This window comes from Cavia porcellus, unplaced genomic scaffold (assembly GCF_034190915.1).
Source record: "Cavia porcellus strain 051 isolate PalLab524CR breed Dunkin Hartley unplaced genomic scaffold, mCavPor4.1 scaffold_12, whole genome shotgun sequence".
Lineage (NCBI taxonomy): Eukaryota > Metazoa > Chordata > Mammalia > Rodentia > Caviidae > Cavia > Cavia porcellus.
The window spans coordinates 54771635-54797271 of NW_026947495.1; the positions used below are offsets into that span (position 1 = coordinate 54771635).

A 25637-nucleotide genomic window follows, 5' to 3' on the forward strand; every position below is an offset into this window, starting at 1 on the left:
TGATTCAGAGACAGACTGTATCTCAAAGAAATATGGATGTTCTACTGCTAGTTGTTTCCTCTGAACTTATTTTAAGATATCTGATAAGCGCTTTACTTAAACTCATTTCGTTGTTCATTTTCTGGTAAAATGTTTTGCTATAAAACATTTTTACTTGAATTTGGAGGGTATCTTTAACTATCTACCTCAAACAAGAGACCTGCTTATCTGAGAGTTGACACTGGAAGAGAACTGGAATGTCTCCACAGACTATGGTAGGAAAATACAATGGTAGGCCAGAAACAAGGGGTTTTGAGGAAAAAGGGAGAGATGTCAAAGGTCAGTGATGTTCCTTTCCTTTGTTCAAAACCCAGGTACTTAAATAGGCAACCAGGGAAATAACTAACAGTCTCTGAATAAAGAAAATGGTATTGGTGATGTTAGCTTAATTATATTACCTTGAGTGATTTAAAAAATGTATGTCTGGGTGTGTCTGCGTGGGTGATGGAGGAGTCACTAGGGATTGTGTGCGTTCCTTGTACTGTTTCCCTGATCTGTCATAAACTAAGCATCTTTGTTCCACCTTGCCCTTCCAACGTGATATTTCTGCCTTGAAGAAAGGTGGCCGTGGACTAAATCCTCAGAAACTGTAAACCAAATATATTTCTCCTCCTTTAAATTCTGAGTATCGAATATTTTGTCTAGCAACAGGAAGAGTGAATACAGCATCTCAGGAACCTTCAAGCCAGGGAGGAAGTTAGGTTCATTGTCTAGGACAATGAATGCATCCTTCACAGTGGTCACCTAGAATACTGCTGATCAGGTTTCTGTGGATTCTGAAGTTCCATCTAGATGCTTAGGGGACATTAGAAGATAAGGCTCAGAATAGGTCTTTGGAGCAAATATATGTGATCTCATATACTAAAATTGTGAGACATTGGCCTATATCATGCTATCTCTCTTTAATTTTGTGTCAAATAGTCACCTAAATATGTTTGTACAAGTATTCAATTCTGCACTTCAAGTAAATGTTCATTTGAACACTTCTTGACAAGAATGATCTGTTTATTTGAATCACGTAGTTTTCATTATAATTCTATTGTACATATATATAACCTGAAACAAGTTTTCCGTAAATTTTCAAGTCATATATTTAGTAAGCGTAACAGTTAGAACTGGTAGTCAATAGCTTTTCTTCAGAAGTTGTATTATTATCCACCCTTGCTCTTAAAAGAGGTAAATTACTTATATGTATAAAATTAGAAGTTACTTTGTAGTAGACCATCAAGGACCATTTTTTTGCTTATAAAATCTCAGGAATATAACAAGGCACTATTTCAAAGACTTGAAAGACAGAAAAGGAAGAAAGTTACAAATGGGGGATTAAGCAACTTAAAAATCAGGAAACTGAAGTGGGAACTGAAGGCCCAGGAATTAGAGCAGAGAATGTCTGCATGACATTAGACATCTTAGGTAAGTAAGTGAAGTTTGTGTTTTCTTAGTGATTTTAATTTAAAAAAACAAACAAAACTAAAAGTTGTACTAGGACATTTAAATCTAAAGTAATGAGAAAGACAGTACACTTTGATTTTTCACAGTTGGCCACAGTTTAATAATTCTGAGCTATGTAATATTTCCTACACATCTTGACACTATTGCTCAGTGCCTGTAGAATGTCAAGAAGCCTTGAATGCACTCAAGATGGCACACATTGAGATATACAATGGAAAATCTCTTATGAAGAAGGGAAAATTTTCAAGCTGTGCAACAGTGGCATAGGTAAGAAACTGAACATTTACATGGCAATAATGATGCCTTCACTGATAACAAAACCTCATTTTAAGGACATGCTAATCTTAAACACTATGCTAAATTTAAAAATTATCCTACAGATTCTCTATTATAGTCTTTAGTTCTTGTATATTATCATGTTCAGACCATGGAAATGCACTAGCATCATGATGTATTTTGGAATACATGGATGTGAACACATTGTTCATGAGTAAACAAATAATAATCTAGAGGTGGGGAGTATTATTCACTGACTTTGGGACAATTCAGTTCATAGAGAACTAAATTTCACATTTTTAGGAAGTATTCATGTGATAGGTGGCAAAGTAACTTTATGGATGCTTAAAATGGTGTATTTCAGTTATCAAATACTGTATAAATGAAAACATCAATTAAAAAACAAGAAGCACTATGTCATAAGAACTTGCTTCACACTATATTCCTTATACTTTGCTATATCTGAAAGAATTTCTTTGGCTACCTAGAAATATATATTCATAATTCATTTAGTTAGTTATCTACTCACTCAATAGTAAAGTATAATGGGCATATGCTTCATATATATGAATTTTACATATACACATATAGCTGTGTTTTGGTCATTACTATTCTATAAAGCCTTTTTTCCAAATCCACAATAAATTCATGGAGGGAAGGCCTCAGTAGTGTTTGAAAGATAAAAGATGTCTGGTAAAAATCTGTCAAATAATTTCTAATATAACCTGGAGAATGGAAAATCATGTTTTCAACAATATTTTGAAACTTTTAAAACAATGAGATAAAAATAATTTGTAATAATCTTCACATATAGTTATTATATTTTACATTAACAAAAATACAATTCAGGACAAACCTTGACTTGCTTAGAGATAGATAAAAAAAGCAAGAAAGAGGCAAAACTTTAAAGAACTTTCTATTCTTAATGAGTTTACAGCAATATTTTTTATATATATATATATCATTTCTCAAAAAAGTTAAAATGCAATACTCATGTTTAAATCAGGAAGAGTTATAAAATTGTGTAGGTTTTAAATGAGCAGAACGTCTACCCACTTGAGCAGAAATTCAGAAAGATGCAATGGGTCACACCTTGGTGTGATTTGGGAATTAATCATTTACACATAGTAGTGTAAGCCATGATTTAGATAATAACTTCAATAGGTGAGGAATTTGAACTAGTGTCTTACATATACAGAATTTGCAGGAGGAAATCCCAGGTACATTCATAGAGGTAGCAGGTGTTTATGGCCTAGAAGGAAACTGGTTTGGTACAGGTAACAGATCTGCAGGTGAGCCTAAGAGAACATGCTGGTCAAAGCACTGGGGTCCTAAGATGAAGCTTCTACATATACACAGTGTGTAAATTAGGGGGCTGTGGGAGCCATAGATGCATCAAAGAGATGGCATGATTAGGATGGAATCTGAGTCAGATTCATAAGTGCACTAGAGTAGGTGGAAAATGGATGTAGAAGGACCAGTATGGAACTCTACAGGTAAAGGTTAGGCAGGCAGTGCATGCAAGGATACTAGTGAATAGGACAGGTGCATTCCACAGACCTTATGGATGGAGATGGTACATGACTTTATGACTGACAGCAAGCATGAGATGAAAGCTCGGAAGACCCAAAGATGCTTGATGGTTTAATATACAGCTAGGTAAAATTAAATCAGTTTCTAAGAATGTGTAAGAAAACTTTACCAGATGAATCTTCTCTCACACACAAAATGTTCCATCAGTATAAAGAACTGAGGACAGCAGACATCTGAAATACCTATTCATTTAATGGAAGTTAGTAATATGAAACAACACGTATAAAGCAATCTTACCTCTTTGCTATAGTCACTGTCAGAATCACTACTAAGTTCTTCAGTATTCATATTTTCCAAATCAGATTCCCCAGGTGCAATTGGCACTGTTACTGTGAGGCTGGGATTATGAATAAATGATTGGTAATCACTTTCTTCCGTGAGGTTTCTGTCCATACTGCTTCCAAAGCCACTGCCTTTGTCATTTTCCTTATGGAAAATACGATCTTTGCTCATTTCGGCAAGTGTACGATTAGAGATACAGTTTTCCTTTTTGCTGTTTAGATCTTCTGCTCGTCTTATCTCCTGGGAAACCTTTGGTTTTATTGAAAATGCTTTCAGAATAAACTCATGCGTGGTTTGTTTCACGTAATCTATGCCCTTTTTAATTCTGGTCACTGCAATCTGGAGGTTGTTTGCATCGGGGTCTTCTTCAATTGCTGTTAGATTATCAGAACTAAATGAACTCAATAATAAAGCAAGAAACAGGTTGAGGACCTGTAACAAGTTAGGGAGGGTGCAGAGAAAAGGGGAGACGAAAAATGAAATGAAAATAAGGAAATTGTTCTGAAAAACAGCCCATAATAAAAACTAGATTCCTCACCACTTTCTCTATATAATTGCTTCTGAGAAATTTAGGGAGCGGAGGTCAACTATACCCAGGAGGGAGGAACCATGGGGAGGAACAAATGCCCCTTCAACTATAATTTTGTTATTTTTAGTTTCATTTCTGTATTAGGATATGTTTGGCCCATTTCCTTTTATTGAATTTAAAAATTTTTCCTAACATTCACCTATTAATGATTATTTTCTACCATGAGAAATAAATTTAGTGAGAAAATGGACTATTGTTTACTATGCTGAACCTTTCTGCCCAAGATCTTTATTCACTTTTCCCAGAATATAAATATTACTTGTTGGGATAAGGAGTATATAATACTTATATAGACCTCATTATGAAATATTCTGCCCAAGTATCTAGCTAGCTTGCTAAATAGGATCATTAAAAATTAATTTTTCAAATATTCAAGTTTGGTTACCAACATTGTGGATTATTGTTCTGTTTTTTATTGTCATGGATAGGTAGCTAATGAATGATGACCTGAATCAGTCATCAGTAATTCTATGTAAACAATCACTAACGTGCCCATCTGTGTTTAGTGTAAAGCTATCAAAGAAAAACATTATCTTCACATCAGATCTCAACCCCAAATATATTATGGCTTCTTTCAAGACTCATTTCAGATGTTTTTAACTGAGTCCCAGTGTGTGACTTTTTCTTCTGTCAAGATCACTTTTAATCTTACTCCATTTACTCATTCTTTTTTTCTGATCACTTTTTATATCAATATTTTTGCTGTATTAAACTATAAGCATATTGAAAAGGATTAGAATACAGATAATTTTGTCTCTCTCTACCTAAATAAAATGAAGCAATGCTTAAATACATTTTTTCTTCATAGAGAAGGTACTGAAAAATATTGAAGAAATAATTGACAAGATCCCAAGAAATACTTGGCTTTTATATATGCCTCAGCAAATAAGAAATACATAAAATACTTCTGATCACTTTTGTGTGGCATGCTTTTACAACTGACTCTTCTGATTGTTTTGCTATTTTATGTTAAAATTTTATAAGAAGAAATAAGCTAAAATATTTATAGGAGGCCAAACTGACCACTGAGATTAGCCACCATGGTGGATGTAAATGGAAATGAGTATCTAATCTCAATATTCTATTTATAAGCATGAAAGCTTTTATCCATCAGTATAAAGAACAAAGAGAAAATAGATGCAAGGTGTTAATTAGGAAGATAAGATTGCTCTGTAAATGAGGGGCTAAGGACCACTGGCAGGCAAACTTCTTCTAGAAAGGGTCGGATAATAATTACATTGGGCTTTAGGAAAAAGTGTTTTCATGGTAATCGTTCAACTCAGCTATTATAGTGTAAGAAAGGGATTGAGAGATGTGTGGAGGAGAGTGGGAGGGAAGGGAAAAGACATGGAAAAAAGGAATGAAGATAGATTATGTACATGTACCAACTTCCCACAAATAATGTAGACGTTATTTACTATAAAAATATGGTAATGAACTAAAATAAACAATAAAATAAAAAAATAAAACCAGTGAAACAAAAAAGCTATAAGTGCCATGTAAGTGAATAAACATGTCTGTGTCCCAATAAAAAATTATTTGGGCATAATGAAATTTCAATTCATATAATGTTTATGTGTCATAAAATATAGGAATCAAGATATATCATATACAGGTACAAATTCTCCATGATGAAGATGATCATTATGTCTATCTAAATTGTACCAACAAACTTAACTTAAAAATTGTACTGTCAAATATTTTATTTTAAATTATAAAGTTCCTTAGCTCAAGACCAAACTAAAAAGCACTAGACTGCATGAATCGTTAATTTTGATGGCCAACTTGATTGGCTTTAGATACCTAAGAGATTATTAAACCACACTTCTGAGTGTGTGTGCCTCTGAAACTATGAGCCAAAGCAATTCTCTCTTCTTATAAATTGTAGTAGCAGTTATTATGTCCCAGCAATAGGAAGCTGACCAATATAGACTGTATATGGTCTGTGGACCATAATTTGGTGATCCTTGCTACAAATGTTAGGCTTTGTGACTCTAGTGTAGTGTGACCAGTACTTTTATTTGCCTTGGTCCATTACAACTTCATTTGTTCTTATCAACTCAATAATATATTATTCAATAGGGTAGTTTCACATCTGAAGCAACTTCCTATTTTTTAAGATGTCTGAAACTCCACACATTTAATTTGTATGACATTACTATCAAAATGAGAAAATAAAGTAGAAAGTTAATATTATGGTTTTAAAAAATCAGTAAGGGCTATCTGGCCAGTAAAATTAAGATAACATTTTGCTTTCTCTTCTGTTCTTTTGTGTATTAAAGTTTATCAATATTTATAATTTTATATCCAATTAATTTTAAATTTATAAAAATAACAGGTAATCTCACCCTAAATTAATTTCTATAGAGAATTTTATATCTGTGAACATCTGTTACATACCACTAGGTTTCCAATGACCATGACCATCATGTAGACAATAAGGCACATAGTTTGGCCGGCGACCTCCATGCAGTCCCACATGGTCTCGATCCACTCTCCGCACAGCACGCGGAACACGATCAGGAAGGAGTGGAAGAAGTCATTCATGTGCCAGCGTGGGAGCGTGCAGTCCTCATTGATCTTGCAGACGCATTCTTTGTAGCTCTTCCCAAAGAGCTGCATGCCGACCACGGCGAAGATGAAGACGATGATGGCCAACACCAAGGTGAGGTTACCCAGGGCCCCCACGGAATTGCCGATGATCTTTATCAGCATGTTCAGCGTGGGCCAGGATTTTGCCAACTTGAAGACTCGGAGCTAAAAGCAAATACAGTTTAATATTAGCCATATAAAAATGTCAGTTTCCAATATTGAGTTTTGTTCTAACTTTAAAACAGTTTTATACTCTATAATATGATCATTACTACCTGGCTGAAATAAATTATCCCAATTTTTCAATCACATATATTTTCAAAATTCTTGTTATATTTTCATACTTGTCACCCCATATCTACAAAATATTATGAATTGTGTAAATTTTAGTTTATGATTGTGATAAATGCTTCTTATCATGGTTTTAGGTATTAGTTCTTTTGGAATTGACAATTTAACCTTAATTTTATTTTTTGATACTTTTGTGAGTTTTTCATGCAAGGTTAAGATAATGCCAACTATTTTAAGAAAAAATGCCTTAAAAATCTTTATTTTTAGTATACATTTTACCTAGATTGTTTTGGGGACAATGATTTGATCATCAGCTATCAAATTCGTTAACTTATGAACACATTATAGTCAAAATAATATTGTAAACCCAATTTTTTTTTCTTATAGACCATAACTGCAAGGTTAGTTTGTACTTACCAGCCTAAATGATCTCAGAACTGATAATCCTTCCACATCTGATAGAAAAAGTTCTACCAAACTTAAAGTCACTATAAGACTGTCAAAAATATTCCAGCCTACTTGGAAATACTCATATGGATCCATGGCAATTAATTTCAAAACCATTTCAGCTGCAAAGATGCCAGTAAATACCTAAGTGAGAAATACAATATTGTTCTTGTATTATTAGAAGGTATGGGATCAACATAATGATGATAATGACCATCTGCTTAGCATTCACTGTGTTCCAGAAAATGTGCCACATCCTTTCAAAATGAATGTTATCTTAGCTTAGTCTGTAAACAGGTAACTATTCCTATAGTCTCATACCAGCATCAAAGGTTTCAAGAGCTCTATCTTGTCAGTTTTAATCATCATGAGGCATATTTAAAAGGGACACATTAAACCAGATATGTAAAACTTTTGACAGTTGATAGTCATTCTTTGTATTTATTCTCAAATCATTTTATTATTTATTTTAAATGAAAAAGCCAATAAAAACAATTATAGAGAGTTACAAAATAAGAAAATCAGAGATTAACAGTGGTTAATATGTTGCACACTGTTATCTTCATAGTAGTTGCCTAGATAACAAGATATGGGTATGAAAAACTGATCAGATAATATAAGCACCAACTGTTCTTTTCAATGAACTAATAGAAATTAGTAGTGTAGTTATCTGAGCTATTGTCCATGTGTATATATATTCTCCCTTCCTTTCCTCCTTTCTCCCATTCGAGTCATTCTTTCCCTTTGAACAGTTTCTTCTTTCACAATATCTACTTCCGTTTGGGTCCTATGTACTCTTTCAGTTTCTTACACTATGGAGACAATATGATGTTTACACATGCAAGTCTGATTTATTTCACTTATGAGTATGATCTTGAGTTGCATTCATTTATCTATAAAGACCTCTAGATTATCTTCCTTTATAGCTGAGAAGTGCTCCACTATATAAAAACACCACATTTTAAAAATCCATTCCTTGGTTTATGGACTTTTGGGATGTTTCCAAGATCTAGCTATTATAAATTGTGCCACTGTAAACATTGGTGCTCATATATTGCTGTGGTATGTTTTTAATTTTTCTGAGAAATATCCAGAAGGGAAAAAGCTGGGTTGAATGGGGCTTCTAATCCTAATTTTTAGAGGACTCTATACACTAATTTTCACAGTATTTGCAATAGTCCACATCCCCATCAGCAGTGGAGAAGGGTGGCTTATTCCCTGAAACCCTTCAAGTGTTTGTTATTAGTTGGTTTCTTGATGATAGGCATTCTTTCTGGAATGAGATAAAATCTCAGTGTAGTTTTAATTTGCATTTCTCAAATGACCAATGATGCTGAACATTTTTTAAAAGTATTTATTTGTCATTTGTATTTCTTCATCTGAGAAGTGCTTATTAATCTCAGATGCTTATTTTGAGTTGGGTCTTTGAATTTGGGAGGGTCTGATTTTTTTCAGTGCTTTAGATGTTCTAGATGGAAGACCTTTGTCTGAGAGACAGCTAGTTAAAATTTTTCCCCATTCTGTAGATTTTCTTTTTACTCTGTTGGTGAGTTCTTTTGATGTGCACAATTTGCATAAGATAACACCCCAGTTGTTGATTCTTTGAAGTACTTCTTGTGCAGTTTTGCCCATGAAGTCTCTACCAACCCTGATGTATTCAAGATTTCTGTCTACCTTTTCTTCCAGTATAGTTAGTGTTTTCTGTTTTAATATTTAGATCTTTGATCCATTTTGACTTTCGTGCATGCTGATAAATGTGTCTAGTTTTAGTCGTTAGCATGTGGAAAGCCAGTTTTTTCAACACCACTTATTAAAGAAATTATATTTTTTCTAGTGAACATGTTTGGTCCCCTTGTCAAAGATAAGGTGGCTGAGTGTCTTTGTAGGTGTATCTGCATGTTCTAATCTATTCCACTGATCCTCAGGTCTGTTTTTCACAAATCAAGATTTTAGAAGATGAAAATATGGATTGACACTGAAACTTTAACCCAGTTTTCTCTGGTCTTACTATTCTTAGAAGAATAAAGAACATGTGACTCATTCTTTAGAGAATTCTTTAGAAGTGGAAAAAGAAACTGACACAGTAACAGCTGACCTTAGACTTCCAAACCTTTGATACAAACGTGCACTGCTAAACATGATTAATTTATAATACTGGTATCAAGGGACTCAAGGAAGTAACTGAAAAACTTGCTTATTGCTCATTTGAAAACATTTTAACTCAAAGAATCTGACCACAAAGGCTTCAAAGGGAAATAGGTTCATAACTGCATTAGTTTACATGTATCATCAAGTGATTAGCAGGGAGCACCTGAATGTGGTGGTGTCAAAATAGATAAGATACACAATGAATCTTCAAAGTTTATGATAATGTGGTAAAACCAGGGAGAAGATACAGGCGTGAGTGATCAGTAATTTAAAAATATAGTCCTTTTTTCCAAAGTTAAATGAGACAAAGAATATTAACTCAGAGAGTTAAAACATTTACCTCTTGGGTGGACTCCAAAAATATCTGTTGAAGGATATATAAATAAGAGCCAGAATCACAATTCAAATCCAGGTCTTTGGGACTCCGAAGGCCCAGATACCTCATCATTATTATATCAATACAATGCGTCTATAGTGCTTTTAAAAATGCATGAAGTGTGTATTTATAAGGAAGCTAACGTGATTATAAAATATATAGGAAAGTATCAATTTCAAAGTGTTCAACAGACACACTGGCAGACAAAAACTGCTATTAACTTCCAAAATGGTGACATATATGGAAATAATATTGTTATTCATAGAATTTAAACTATTGCAAAATTATTTGAAGATAGAATATACACCTAGACACTTGATTCTGCACAGTAGTTCACATTGTACATGCCAGACACGAGTAATTAGCTGAATGTGTATAGGCCTAAAAAAATAACAATAATGACAGCCAAAGAGAGACACTCTGTGTATATAACAGCAGAAAAGAAACTCACCAAATTTCCCACAGTGAGTACGTTTTTGAATTCATCAGTCATTGGATGATGTTCCATAGCCATAAATAATGTGTTTAAAACTATGCAAATGGTAATTGCAAGATCTACAAAAGGGTCCATTACAATAAAATAGATAATCTTTTTGAATTTTATCCAATATGGAGAGCAATTCCAGATCAAAAATGTGCGTGCAAATCTGAACCACCAAGATGGACATTTTTGTCTAGACTCTTCAAGTTCTGGGAGAAAAACAAAAGCAACAATAGGATGTCAGTCCTTGGTATGTTCATGTGTCCCTGATACAAATTAGCAACACAGTCCAACATCAAAGCTTGTGGCTTAAGCTTCGTACACAGTGCTGTCCTTATGAAAACATGGCATATTATATGGAAGCTTTGCATTCCATCTGTTGACTAAATCCAACAGAAGTGAGGGGAAGGGAGTGAAACTAATGACTGGAAGCAGATACCTGAGCATCTTTGAGATAAAAATACACTGACATGGTGAGAAACAGAAGAACTGGTGCTGCCTTAACAGAAGAATATTTATTTTCCACAAATGTATATATTTTTCTATTGTGTATTTAATCCCAAGACAACAATAAGATAATTTTATTCTGTCAAGAAAAATATTTAGCTATTTTTAAATGAAATCAAGATACCAGAAATGATTTCAAAAGGAAAATGGGAAATAGATATTTTCCCTCTTTATCGCCTTTCCTTCTCACCCTAAATTTAGTGGGTAAGCAGAAACTTCAGGGCCATGAGGTGAAAGGTCAGACTTTGGACAATATGGGGCATATGTACTGCCGTGAAAGAGAGTGCAGACCAGAACACTTAAAAAAGCCTTTGACTTTCTTTCCTTATCAGACGAGAGACCAGTTATTGTCTAAAATTATATCAGTGAGGAAGTCACGTAACTTTGTCATCTAGCTTTCTGCTTCAATTACTATTATTTATCTCTGAAATGTTATTTTGTCTACTGTCTGTTTATAACCACAAATAATGTCATCTGTCTTCAAGGGATGTGTCTCTGCATGTGTGTTTCAGTACTGAAAATTGAACACCGGGTGCATCACACTGAGTTACACACATTTTTTTTTTTTTTTTTATTCTGAGAGTATGAGACAGGGTCTCACCAAGTCACTGAGTTGTCTCTGCTAAGTTTGAACTTGAAATCCTCTTGCTTTAGTTTCTGGAATGCTGGAATTACAAGTGTGCACCCCCATAGTCAGCTCATCTTTAATCACTCTTAAAAATGATTGTATCAGTTTCCTTTTTCTTTCTTTACTATGCTTGAGGTTATTTTACACTCTTTGAATTCTTCCTAAGAGCTTCATGTCCATAGCTAACGGTACCTTAACTTTATACTTCTCTTATTTAAGAACTGTGACGCAGAGAGCATCGTCACCTACCTTCTACAGTGTTTGTGAGGATGCTTGCTCGACTCATTGCTCTTTGTCGAACATGGGGGTCATTCAGCATATCTTCTGAAAGAAAATAAGAACTGGAACATCTTTTTTTGCGTATGTGAATGGTAGTTCCCTGGAAAAAACGATGGCCAATTAAAATCTTAAGAATAGAATTCTGATACAGTGTGGGTACAAAGCAAAACCTTAAGATACTGTAGAGAGTAACTAAAGTACAGGCTGGATTGCTAGGTTCAAATCATGGTTTTGCGACTCACTGGCTGGAGTCACAGATTTACGTAATTCTTTCATAATGGGTAAATGAGGGTAACAATAGTGCTGACATTATGTTTGTGTTATGGGGTTAAAGGAATTACTACTTAAATTTAAAAACAAAACTTGCTACTTTTATCATTATAGAGCTATCAGCAACTCTCTTTTGAGTTATCCAATTTATTCAGGTATTAGCAAAGAAATCCTCCATATGTGTGCAGAGAGATAAAGAACTCAATATTCACCAATTCTTTTCTGTACTTATTCTTACTTGAGGTTGGCAACATTAGTGAAAACTACTGTAATGATTGTTTCTTGTGGCCACGAAAGATACCTCTTGAACTCGGCTGACTACAGGGTGATAAATGACTCATTTTGAAAATTATAGTAGTGATATATATTGTAGCAAAATAGAGAATACGAGCTCCATCCAAAAGAGGTGACCACTAGTCAGCTCTAAAGACTGTTGCCATGCGCTTCACAGAACTCACACACACCACATAGGTTCATATATAAGTAAAAACAGCTTATTTTTTAAGCATGGCAGCAAATTTAAAGCATTATATTTATTTTTTGGAATTCAAAGTCATACACACACAGGTACACACACATATACACAAACAACTATACAACTCTATATCATTTATGTGCTGCAGTGTGGCACATGATATATATTTTACAAACATACATGCACATACTCCATAAATACATAGTTCGAGAGTTGTAAAATTGTGTAGTTGTACAGATATAATCATAAGCATATCAAACAGACACACAGGCAAAAATATGTGTGCATGTATATATGTGTGTGTATGCACAGACATGTATAGCTACAATAACTTTTTATAAATATCTCTCTGAAACCATATTTTCTCTATCACAGTATCTCATTTATTGACTTTCTGGAAGCATAATATTTCCCCCAATTCAAATAGTAATTTTTCCACTAAAACAAATTCTTTTCAATATTTACATCTTAGATGCAGAAATAATATTATTTGTCATCCAGTGTTTTCATGTGAACTTTATTATGTCACACCGTTATGGTAATTGCATTTATAATTCCTGTAGTCTTTTGACTTGAGTTTACTCATGTATTGATTTTTCTCTGCTGAAATAAACTTGTAAATAAAAACCTCATTTAAAAATGTGAAATCTTCAAATCTGAAATAAATTACGATAACTTACAGATGAAAAAGCACACCAATGCAAAACAAAACATAACTGAGGTATGATTTCAAGGAAATTTAACATGCTCATTTGATAAAAGAAACACCGCAGCAGCAAGGTTTAGGATGCATCATGCAAGCACAGAGGCCACACATTACTGTAGCGTACATGCATTCTTCCACCTGAATTATGTGTATGGTCATGGCTTTGATGGAACTGTATTCTCACTTGAAATACTACATAGTCTGCAAATACAAATTTAGGAACAGATGGCATATATCAAGAGCTTGCTGAGGTAGTAGAAGTCCTTAATCATATTTGGTGATGCAGCACAACATAGTGAATGAGTAAGTAAAGAGTTATCCTGGAAATTCCAGGAATGAGGAAGATCTGTTTACACACTTTTCTCTAATCCCTGTTTCCATTATTATTGGTGCTTTGAAGAAGTCCTGTTGTCTTTGTTTTCTGTTTGTTTGCATTAGTGCATGTGTTTTTGACATTTTCTTTGTATTCCTAAGCTCCAGACAAAAAAGATCTTTAAACAGCATCGTTTCATTTACATAGGGAAGTGGGGAAATTAAGCATAGCTGTGCTACATAATTTGAAAGATAAGCTGACTGCGTATAAGAGAGAGAGCAGAATCTGGCAGTTAGGAGCTCATTCTCTGAAACTGTGTTTAGACTTCAGAGCTACACATTAGCTGTGTGAACGTAGGTAAACTCTTATTTCTCTGTACCTCAATTTCCCCACTTGTACACAGTGGTAGTAATATATCACCTAATAGAGCTGTTGTGAATCCTAAATATGTGCTTGTTGTTGTTATTATGAATAATTTAAATAAGATGCTGTGTGAAAATTTACATTTCTGTAAAGAAATATTGTAATTTCTTTACAGAAATGGGACTTCTTGTCAACTAATAAGGTCAACATTATTAATGCATTTTCTGTGCTGCTATATGTATCTTTTATAAATTGTTCTCTAAAGGGCCGATTTATAATCTCCAAATGTAACATCAACTGTAAATATTCTTTTAAAAAATGGAACGTGAAACACCATTGAATCAGATGCCTATGACACATAGTATGAGGATTAAGCTGATGAGTTAATGGTTTGTTTCTATCAGAGAAAGCATTGCAAAATGCAGAGCCATTCATGGGCCAGACAGAAGGCCCCTGCAGCAGACAGACTGATGCAGGAATAAGGGCCAGTCATGCCTGAGCTATGGAAAAACATCCTTACGCTGTCATCAGAAGTTGCCTTATCTATTATCACCTCTGGCAGAAGCTGTCCATTGGGAAGCATGAGGGCTGAGGGTCCATCAACCAGGGAAACCACACCATTGCAGTCCACGGCACTGTGCATCTTCCCGTTCACTGGCAGCATTGGGGGGGACCTACTGGCTTGGCTGATGTTACTGCTGCGCCGCTCCCGGAATCTCGGGGGCAGGAAGAGTGAGCCCCGTCTGCTCTCATTGTCTCCAAAAATGCTGTGCTCATCATCAGCAAACTCAGTCTCAGATCCTATGTCTTTTCCACGACCCTTGAAACTGAAAAGACTTGTCCTGCTGCTGCGCCTTGCAGAAAACAGGGAGCCACGAATGCTGAGTGGTGACTGCAGAGAAAAATAAAAGGTGACATGTGTCTGCTGGGATGCACACAAATAGCAGTGCACTTCACAAGACTGCCACTGCATCCCCGGCCTATGGGCCGCGGACTTTGCTGGTTTCAAGTAAACATGTTTAAGAGCAGAGCAAGTCAGCAAGAAGACAAATTCTCCCAAATAAAGAATGAAATATCTTGAAGAATTTATCCTCAGGACCAGGTAAATTATTTGTGCAGCTGTCTACTGTTACTATTATTTTTTACAATGGCATCTCCATTCTTTATATGCTTATTATTATTATTATTTTGCTACATAGACATGTCACTTAAAAAATTTGGTATTGATACCTATGCTTTAGTGTTTCCATCTTTAAATTCCACAAAAAATCAACACTTTCTTAAATTAAAAAGCTTCTTTGTATGATGTTTGCAATTCCTTTTTTACATGCTGAGAGGTAAATTAAGGCAGGTTTTAAAGAATATTTTAAGTAGCAGGGCACTTATAAAGTCATGAAATATTGGAATCTGGAAAACAAGTTGTGCACTACCAAAAAGGGAGGCGATCATGTTAATATGATTCACATCAAAGAGAAATTGTTTGCATAAATCAGTATCTAATGAAAATTCTTTGGAAGTATCACGTTCAAAAGACATCAGTGCTGACTATCTAAAGGACACGGTGACAGCATTATAAACAATGGAAAATGAGTATGACAAGGTGTTTTCTTGAAAACTACCTTGGGCTTCCATAGTCCTATTTATTTTATAACATCATTTGGATTCATGTTCCTGGTCACAATCTAAATTACAAAACCTCTGAAGGCAGGGACTGCCTCTCTGTTTATTTGGCAGAAATTTACAAACTGAAATAGTAGAAGCTAGAAATTTTGAATGAAAGCAAAGATGAGAAGGATAAAATTTCTGAAATGGGCATTAAACAGCAGTTATGGAGACACGGAGAGGACCAAGGACATTTGTAGGACGAGTGACACTTCAGCTAATGGGTAAAGAGAGAGTGACGTTATGTCAGCAGAAAATGACAAAGAAAATGTCGTCAGTTAGAGAAAACTGCATGTTAGGTGACAAAGGCCTGAATGTCCAAACCTATAGGCAAGAGCCACCACTCTAGTTTGGGGAACCTGAGAGCAAAGGTAAAGAGGGACAGGAATGCCAAGCCAAAGAGAGTTAGTGGCATGGGTAGGAAGTGAGTGGTTTTTCAACTGACTCTTTTCTTCTTTCTCCCTTTTTTTATTTGGGCAGTAGGACAAGAATTTTTTTTTTTTTCATAAGAAAATGGCTTTGGAGGTTGTGTGGTGGAAAGAAATGTCAAGGAAGTAGAAGCAATGTTTCATCATTTTTGTTTTGTTTTGTTTGCATACATCCATAAGCAAGGAGGCCTGATGATGGCACTTTCAGTAGAGAAACAAAGAAAAGGAAAGGGAAATTCACAGGAGCAGAATGAACAGACTAGGGGACTACGAAGCAGATGGAATAGAGTTGGAGACAAATGACCTCAAAGGCATCTATAAAGTTCCACACTGGGTACCTGGTATTCTGCAGAGAGAATTTCTACAGTGGTAACTAAAGAAGATAAACTATATTAAACTTGCTTTTTACCCAGTGTTTAAGACTACAGACGAATAGCAGCTATGGAAAGTAATCCATTGTGTAAACAGTATGTTCATTTTTGAAGTGATTCTTAGTAGTTTGTTTTAGAAAATTTGAGCACTGAAGAAGACATGACAATTCTCAGACTGTAAGCACCTTCAGAAATGAACAACTCAATAGGAAATCTTAGTATATCTTTCTTTTTTCCACAAATGTCCAGACAGATTTTTTTTTTTATCTTTTTGAGACAGGGTTACAGTATGTGGTTCAGGCTGGCTTTGAACTGATTTTGTAGTCCAGGCTGGCCTCAAACTTGCAGAAATTCTCCTGCCTCAGCCTCCCGAGTGTTGGGATTACAGGTGTGTGCCCCCACACCAGGCTTCAAACATTTTTTACCTATGCTTACCAATGAAGCCATTCACATTTCTGTGCTGGAGTCCCCTACCCCAGCTAGAACACCACGATCTTTCCTGCCAGGAGTTTGCAATACCTGATTAGGGGTGGAGAGTCTCTTCTCACGAGCTTGCCTGTGCCCCTCAACACCGAGGAAGAAGCTTTTCCTTCGAATACTTTCCTCCGATTCTGACTTGGACATCTTCTCATCATCTCCCTTTTCCTCCCCACTGGAAAGCTTCTTTTGATTCTTTTTCTTTCTTCTGTTTCTTCTTTCCTTAGCACTTTTGGAACTCAGTTTGGATGTTTCTGAAGAACTCTCTGAGAGGCCCATGATTTGGCTTCGTCTAATACTTGTGTATTCAACTGCTGCTGCTGCAATTGCCTGTTTAACCAAGACAATGCTCACCATAACTCAGGTGAAGACTCTGGAAACCCTGTCACAGGTGCATGTCTCCCACCCACCTAGTTACACTATGCGTGTGATTATATTCTTCATACATGAAGTGACAGTTTTCTTTGCACAATGACCAGAGAGCTTATACATCACATATTTGCTGCTTTTCCCACACTGTAATAAAGTTCAATTGTACTTGGGAATTGAGCTCTTAGACGTTACTAATTTGCTTATAGTAAAGCAATTGTAGGTATTATATGTTAAAGTTTTGTCAGGTAGTTTGGGGACATAAAACTCATATAAGTTGTATAATATATAATGATTTTCTTGATATAATTAACTCAATGTTATCAATTGATCAGACCAGGTTATTGAGATGGCATTATTTGAAAATTCAGATGAATGATTTAAAAATGATTGTATCTACAGAAAACTGTAAGGTCAATGATTATCGTCTTATGCGCCTCTAAGGGCTCCTGAATTGTATCTGGGATAATGTAGTGCATATATCACCTCCGTATGAACATTTTGAGAAACAAAAAACAGGACAATTTTTTTCAAAAAATTGGGAAACTAGATATACATGAAAGAAGAAAAGAACTTATAATCCTACCCCACCAAAATAAATGAGGTTAGTATCTTTCTCCTTTTTTATACATTTATATAATTTTTAATTTCTGAATGTATCTTATTATTTAATCCACCATTATTTAATATCTTTTTCCTCAAGACATATAATGTTCTTAAACACATAATACTATGGTTCATAAATACTCTAAGATACAAAATTATAATCATCCTTTTAAGCATTTTCTAAATTTTCAAAATATGTTTTCTGATTGTTAGATGTATTGAAATACTATGCCGTGTATATTAGTGTATCAAAATACCTCTGCATGAAAGATTATTATTCTGTAGGAATGACATTATATCTCTTGGAGAGATTTAATAAGATCAAATCATCAAAGAAGTTTTAAGACTCTTGTAGTATATTTGAATTTAGGTTTTCTTAATATAAGCCTTCTCAAGCTTTCAACTGAAGAGCATTAAGAGGAATCTTCAAGAATCTGTGACTTAGTTTAAAGTATTTGCAACCATTGATATGATTTTTTTAAATTTCAGATTTTATATTAAAAATATTCACAACATTAACAAAATTGATGCATATTTCTTTGTTGTTTTTTGTTTTTTCATAGACCACATGTTTTTCTTAAATGCTTTTAGCGTAACTGTCACTCTAGGGAAATGCATCATTTATATTATGGAAGCTTGCATGGTCCCATATATTTAAGCACTGCTGGTAATAGTTTTTGGAGCAAAGGCTTGGGACATCTTGTATGGGACAGGGAGTTGATTATGGGAACGGTGTCAATGTAGCCAAGTCCAGAAAGGTTTCCTTCAATCGTAGTACAAATGATAATACAGTCTGTATATAAAACTTAAGGAAAATCTACCTGGGGAAGGTTGAGTACAGACTACAGGGCCTCTGTCATTACCCCTTGCATTTTTACTTCTAGGAAAAATTTTAAACCAAATAACAATACCTCGGCTTCTTCCTGCTCTTTTTTGAGTTGATCTAACATCTGTTGAAATTCTAACTCTTTCTGTTTAGCTTCTTCGATGTTTGCCTGGTTCTGTTCTTCATAGGCCATAGCAACCACAGCCAGAATCAGGTTTATTAGATAAAAGGAACCCAGGAAAATCACTACTACAAAGAAGATCATGTAGGTTTTGCCAGCAGCACGCAGTGTCTGGAAAAAAATGGAGATTGTTGTTTTATTAATACAGTTTTTAAAGTAAATTATTTTGATGTGAATGGTATATCAAGCATGTATAAATTGAGTTGTTTTATATAATCTCATAAAATATTTAAAAACCCAATATTTTCATAGAAAATGATTAATATTAAAACAAACATTATTAATACAAAGGATATAGCAATCTGATAGACCTGTACTAAAATTATATGTAATTCATGATTATTATTATTAAGCATAATAATGTAATAATTCTGTGTTTTTGCTTCTAAGAATCTGAAAATTACTAATAAAACTGTCTTTGATATTCACTTTTAAATTTAGGAGCAGTAATATCTATACTCTTTTTTATTCTTATAATCATATCTTTTCTTTTTTAACATAAAGTATTAATGACAGTGTGTAACGCTAACATAAGAATATAGAAAACCTAAATAAGCTGGTCTGTTTAACTGGTTTGATCACTTTAAAGTGCAATGTGCTTTTTATCATTCATTTAATTTTTTAAGTTCATTCAAATGCATACAATAAGTGAATGAAAATGTCACGTCAAGAGGAGCAGTCATGTCTGAAAGACTCAGGGAAAATCAACACCTGGATAGCAGTGAAGAGAGAAACAGTCTTGAGGACTCACCCCTTGCCCGTTCTGGGAACTTCCCAAATAGCCAGTAAGAACCACGGAGGCTGCAGAGACTAGTTGCCCAGGACAGACTCTGTGTATGCATTCTCTCCATCGCCCCTCTCCAAAGCAAGCTGCAACCCAGTAGCATTCTCCCAGGACCCACTAAGGGCAAGGGAAGCTCCATCTCTCTCTTCTAACCTCAGGCAGTGAAAGAATACTGACTTCCAGGGCCACTGGCTGCTTGCTCCTGAAGTCACTATCTAGTACCTTGCATCAGGACTAGCCCCATTCATGCAGTAACTGAGTTCCCCAGGCATGGCCGAGTCACTGCAGGGTCCCTCAAGTTTTTCTCATGCCTGCCATGATCTCCATCGAGCACACAGAGCTGACACTGGATCCCTCTGAGTCTGAACTGTTATATTTATTAAGTAAATACAAAATAGGGCAGAGGAAGAATATAGCAATTCTGAGAAAATAATTCATTATTTATCATAACAAATTTTCATTTCAGTCTCTTTCCTGTTAGGATTGGGTACCGAGAACACACACATTAACAGTGTCTTGGATCCAGGAGGTTCACACTCACGTTGGAGACAAACAAAAATTACAGTGAAAGAGATCAAAGCGATGAACTGATGCAAGTGTTGAGCAACTGACTTGGGAGAGGGGAATTTAGAGAAATGAATTTTTACCTGTGAGTAAGACTTGCAAATAAACCATGGTTGTCACGTGAGCATAGGTAAGCCACATGAGTTCAAGACAGCCCAGCCAAGCACATGAGGAAAGTGGTACACATGTAGACTGGGAAGAATATTATAGTGTGCTTCCTGTTATTTTCCTTGGATCACATGCATTGATATATTGAGGAAGATAAATGATCTAAAGATCAGTTTTCTCCAGAAAGGACAAGAAAATATTTATAACCTGAGAACTACCTGCTCTAATGATGCTGGGATAAAACAATTCTAATTTTAATAACAAATGGTAGCATTTTCTCTACTCTCAAAAGAGTTGTTAAAAACCACAATTAAAAGCTGGCAGACAACCAGCACTACATTTTTATGTCATTCAGAACTGCATGTTTCTCTTAACACTCACTTGCTGGTAAAGGTTTTCCCAGTAATCCTGTGTCATTAGCCTAAACAAGGCTAAGAAAGCCCAGCTGAAGGTATCAAAGCTTGTATAGTCATAATCTGGGTTTCTGCCCAACTTCACACAGGTGTACCCTTCTGGACACTGCCTGCAAGGAAAAAGAACATTACCGGTTGGAACGTCTGCAGGATACAGGTAAAGAGCACTTAAAAAAAGTTACAAAGTTAAGGTTCTGTACATAGGGAAAAATACTGAGCTACAATTAAGTGCACGTGATTTGGAGTCAGGAAACCTGGGTTTAAATCTCATCCTACTGTTCACTAGTTTGACCTTGTCAAATTATTTAAATGTTGTCAGATACAGTTCTTTCTTGAAAACAGGATAAAAACATATAACTTTAAGAAGATAAGATTAGTATTAAATTGAAATAAGACGAACAGTGCAGATTTCTTTATCTACTTACTGCATACGGGAAACATTTTATGAAGAGACATTCTAGGAAAAGCAAGAATAAATTCTCTGCTGCAAAATGAAGTTGTATAAAAGAACCAGTAAGGCAGATCACATGGACTTGAGTCACGATAAGTGATCCTTTTCTGTAGCGTGGCCAAAACATTACACTCAGTGACCCAAGAGTAGTATTTAATTGGAGAATGAATAAAACTTTGAGATAAAATGAAAAATTGATTCTGTTACTCTTCTTCCTGGAAAGAAGAAAAGTCTGACACTATTTGACCAACTTTGATAAGGTTATATGTAAATAAGTTTTCTATCTTTGTAAGATTTACAGGACTCACAGCTTTTTAAAATTCAAACTCTACCCCAAACTCCTGCTTTCAAGCATGTACATTAGCTATAAACACTTTTAAATCCTGTTTCACTGTGGGACTCACTGAGTAACAGAATGCCAAAAAATGTATATTAACAGTATAGAATCAAGGGTTCTGATCAGCAATCTCATTACACATGATTTTTCAATCTTTTTAAGCTTTCAGAAGAAAAAAACAAATATTACATACCCTGAATCTGTGCTGTTACCACAGAGGAGAGCGTCTTTGGATCCCTCCAAATAATAAACATATTCTGTTTAGGAAGAATTTGAACAATATAGCGTTTAGTATAAACTAGAAGAGAGAGCAAGTAAGTCAAGTGTATCTGGGTGATCTCAACCAATGAATACCATTCATTTATTGTTCTTTCACATACACGCTTCAAATATTTACTGATAAATTCTTATGGGCCAGGCAATAGATATGATGGTAAACAAGGTAAGATTGGCAATTTTGCAAGGCTTTCTTTCTGTCTAGGTGTAGAAGTTCTGGAGAAGAAAGACACAACTATTTAACAAATACATAGCATCATTTATTACACAGTGAAAAACTATGTTCATGACCTCAATTGTCTTCAACTCTAGTCACAAGCCAAATTGGACAAATTTCCCCAAAAGGTCAACATTGAAGCTAAACACAGAATGTGATTCAGTTCTTGGCCTCTTCAGTTTGCAACCTGAATCATGGAGAGAATCAAATTCATGAACTGAGGTACCACTGTACTCTAGAGAAAACAAATTCAGATAATGTGATAAGCTGTGGTGTGAAAACTTTCTAAAACATAACACTTGAATAGGCATCTGGATGGAGTGAGGACAGCAGCCATGAGGGGGCTCTGGTGAGGAGGGATTTGGGGAGGGGGAGAGAGAAGGTAGGTGCTGCATAGCAGAGCTCAGGTTGATGTAAGGAGAATTAACAGGACAGCCAGGATGGCCACTGTGAGAATAGTAGGGGGTTTTCACGACAGAGGCATGCAGAGGACAGATCGTGAAGTGTTTTGAAGATCATGAAAAGAAGTTTGGGTTTAAGGTGTAACTGAAAATAGTGGAAGTGGACAGTGGTCCTACCAGACACCACAAGCATTTTGAAATGCCCTGGTGGTTGCTTTGCGCAGTAAAGTTCAGAAGCACAAGTTCAGAAACAAGGAGACATACTAAGGGAACGTAGTAAGAAATGTTAAGCTTATAACCCAGAAAACAAGTCTGGATATGGAGAACAAGGGGTGGAAATGTGGGGGATAAGGCTTGCTGATGGAGGAAATATGGGGTGTATGCCTGGGAAGACAGACAGTGGTTCCAGCTACTAAGATGAGGAGGTCAGGAGTAGCAGGAAGAGCTCTTTTTTTAGCCATGCTTAGTTTGAGATGGTTATTAGGTATGAAATGAAAAGTTTCAAATAGAGAGTTTGACTGATAGGAGAATCTGGAGGTCAGCAGGTCAATCAAGGATAGAGCCATCATCAAGGAGATGGATGAAATTTAAGGAGTTTTCCCAGAGCTAGAGAAGGGGAAGAAAATGAGGAAAGGAATGTATACAGGGAAGAAGGAAAGTGTCTCAGCTACTTTTTTTGTCTTAGTTATTTTTCACTCATCACTGAGACAAAATACTTAATGCCCAAACTTAGAGAAGGAATGGTTTATTATCTACAGTTCTTGGAGGTTGCAGTCCATACTCAGGTGGCTCCAAGGCGGTGTCGCATGGTGGGGCCACAGTTCATGGCTGTTGCAAACAGCAAGGAGCAACCAGGCAAGATGGAGAGACACACCTTCTTCATGCCCTTACATCATACCCTGGTTCCACCTCTAGGCGAGTGTAGCACTCACACCACCAAACTGAGTGCTAGACAACGAGCCAATCACAAACGCATAATTGCCTGAGGATTGGGGCCACTGACATAAACCATGACAGAGACAAAAGGAAGAAAAGGCTCCCCTAGCTGAGTTCCAAAGTACTCCAGATGAGACAAAGGAATCAGCAAGGAAGTACTATAAATGAGCAAAATTTGTTTCTGAACTTCTGCTATTATTCATTCATCAATCAATATTTATTTTGGATGTATTAAATTTCAGGTGTTGAGGATATGACAGTGAAATAAATTCATCCCTTATGTTTTTTTGTAGCATACTTTTTGCCTGTTTTCAAAAGTAAAGTGATCCTGTTCTCTGTCATTCCTGAGTAAGGCTCACTGCTACCACCTGGGGCAGATCTAACCTCCAGTAGTAAATGGATAAAGAGCTACTGAAACTCTTCTAATCGCCTTCAAATATCCCTCACTGAGAAACTTGTAACAAATATCCATTCTTTTTAATAAGGACACAAATTTCTGTGTGGCTCAAGTAAAAGAAAAATATGATCTTTGGGAGATTTTTAGACTTCTAATGGAATTAAGACATTGAAGACAGATATTCTTGGATTTCAGTACTGCTTCTATCCTTTCCTACCAACTGAATTATCTTTATTTCCTCAAGCATCAGCTGCTGCATCTATAAAATGTGGTTAAGAATATGTACTTTACAGGGTTGCTGAATAGAATACAGAGTCTAATGCATGTAAAGTGGTAACAGTGATGGACAAATATGGCACTAATTGTTGGAAGACGGGAGCTATCATTAATAAACTATTGTACATTTTCAGAGCAGACCAATTGATTTCACTCTGTTTCACTTCTAAAATAACCATAAAACAGTGAAGCTTCATAGTTCAAGGTGAAAATCTAAATTATAATGTACATAAATATCTTATTTGAAAACATTCTGTGCCTCAGGGATGAAGGATCTGAGAACACAAGAATAGGAGAGGTGGCTAAGGTGTGTTATCTGGTTTTGTTGTTGTTATTGGTATATATAAGTAATATAGAACAATAAGATTTTGATATATTGGTACATGCCAGTAAAAATTCTGAATTTTAAATCCCATTTACCCTGTCTTTCCCTCCCATCTCTCTCTGATCCTCTTCCTTATTTCTAAAAATATTTTCTAAAAATACGTTTTCTTGTTACCCTTGGTTGGTTTGCTTACTAATACATTTATATAATACTTTCTAAACAAGGAGACACTGAATTAATAGAATAATTGATTTTAAAATCATTTACTTTGAATAGCTAAGGAGAAGAGAAACTAAAATGTAAAGAGAAATAAAATTTGCAAAATGGATTCTGAAAGATGATGAATCATAACTCATTAATTCCACCATTTGCATGCACTGAGAAATGAAAACATATCCACCCCAAAACTTATACATGAGTGTTCACAGTAACATTAGTCTCATAACTGAAAACAACCAATTGGTTGGAAACAACCAACATCTATCAACTGTTGAATGTATAAGCAAAATATAATACAGGGACACAACATAATATTTTTCAACAACAAAAAGGTAGGAAATGCTGATATATACTACAAGATGATAAACTTTAAATATTATGCTAGGTCAGTAAAGGAAGTAAAGCTAGAGATTGTTCCATTCCATTTATAGTAAATGTGCCGACCAAGTAGATTCAGGGAATAAGTACCTTAGTGCTTGCCAGGGAATGGGCGTTGGGAAAAAAGTGGTTCATAAACTGTAACAGGCTCTGGACTTCTTTTGAGGGAGAAGAAAATATTTTGAATTAGATAATGGTGATTATTGTGCAACTCTGTAAATATGACAAAATATTTTAAAAGGGGGAGCCCTTTGGAACATGGATTACTTTTTCAATAAATATATTTCAAAAAGACAATTCAGTATAACAAAAAGATTGTGTATAATGGTGGGATAAATTGCAACTTCTTAGAAAAAATTCACACAAGAGAACAATAAGAAATTATGAAAATTGATATAACAAAAATCTATAGTTAATATTTATTCTAGTAAAGATCATTGCAGAAATTTTTATTAATTTTCAGATCAGTAGAGTGAAGTAATAAAATATAATTCTATGGTTAGGTCTGTCTGCCCTCACTGAGAAACT

The 25637-nt window shown here is 35.2% G+C and overlaps 1 protein-coding gene and 2 long non-coding RNA genes across 14 annotated transcripts in view; 2 read left to right on the forward strand and 1 right to left on the reverse strand.

Moving 5' to 3' along the window:
* The window catches only part of LOC106025441 (uncharacterized), a 188363-nt gene that overhangs the window by 89270 nt on the left and 73456 nt on the right, over nucleotides 1-25637 (forward strand). For 5 of the 12 annotated variants that reach the window (XR_010050837.1, XR_010050832.1, XR_010050836.1 and 2 more), the window contains 2 exons: nucleotides 17273-18018; nucleotides 20293-21053. This is a non-coding gene — a long non-coding RNA (uncharacterized LOC106025441). Of the gene's footprint in view, nucleotides 1-17272; nucleotides 18019-20277; nucleotides 21054-25637 lie in introns of all 12 variants that reach the window. The other 7 variants (XR_010050834.1, XR_010050835.1, XR_010050838.1 and 4 more) reach the window with 7 other exon arrangements.
* The window catches only part of Scn9a (sodium voltage-gated channel alpha subunit 9), a 79153-nt gene that overhangs the window by 43169 nt on the left and 10347 nt on the right, over nucleotides 1-25637 (reverse strand). The window contains exons 7-16 of the mRNA XM_063259204.1: nucleotides 21878-21941; nucleotides 20865-21006; nucleotides 18932-19138; nucleotides 17088-17375; nucleotides 14628-14999; nucleotides 11951-12080; nucleotides 10537-10775; nucleotides 7532-7705; nucleotides 6632-6988; nucleotides 3598-4074 (exon numbers count right to left, since the gene is read on the reverse strand). Coding sequence (XP_063115274.1) covers nucleotides 3598-4074; nucleotides 6632-6988; nucleotides 7532-7705; nucleotides 10537-10775; nucleotides 11951-12080; nucleotides 14628-14999; nucleotides 17088-17375; nucleotides 18932-19138; nucleotides 20865-21006; nucleotides 21878-21941 — 2450 coding nt within the window. The remainder of the gene's footprint in view (nucleotides 1-3597; nucleotides 4075-6631; nucleotides 6989-7531; nucleotides 7706-10536; nucleotides 10776-11950; nucleotides 12081-14627; nucleotides 15000-17087; nucleotides 17376-18931; nucleotides 19139-20864; nucleotides 21007-21877; nucleotides 21942-25637) is intronic.
* Nucleotides 21072-25406, forward strand: LOC134478298 (uncharacterized). Its single transcript, XR_010050839.1, has 2 exons — nucleotides 21072-22399; nucleotides 23808-25406. It is a non-coding gene; the product is annotated as an uncharacterized LOC134478298 (long non-coding RNA).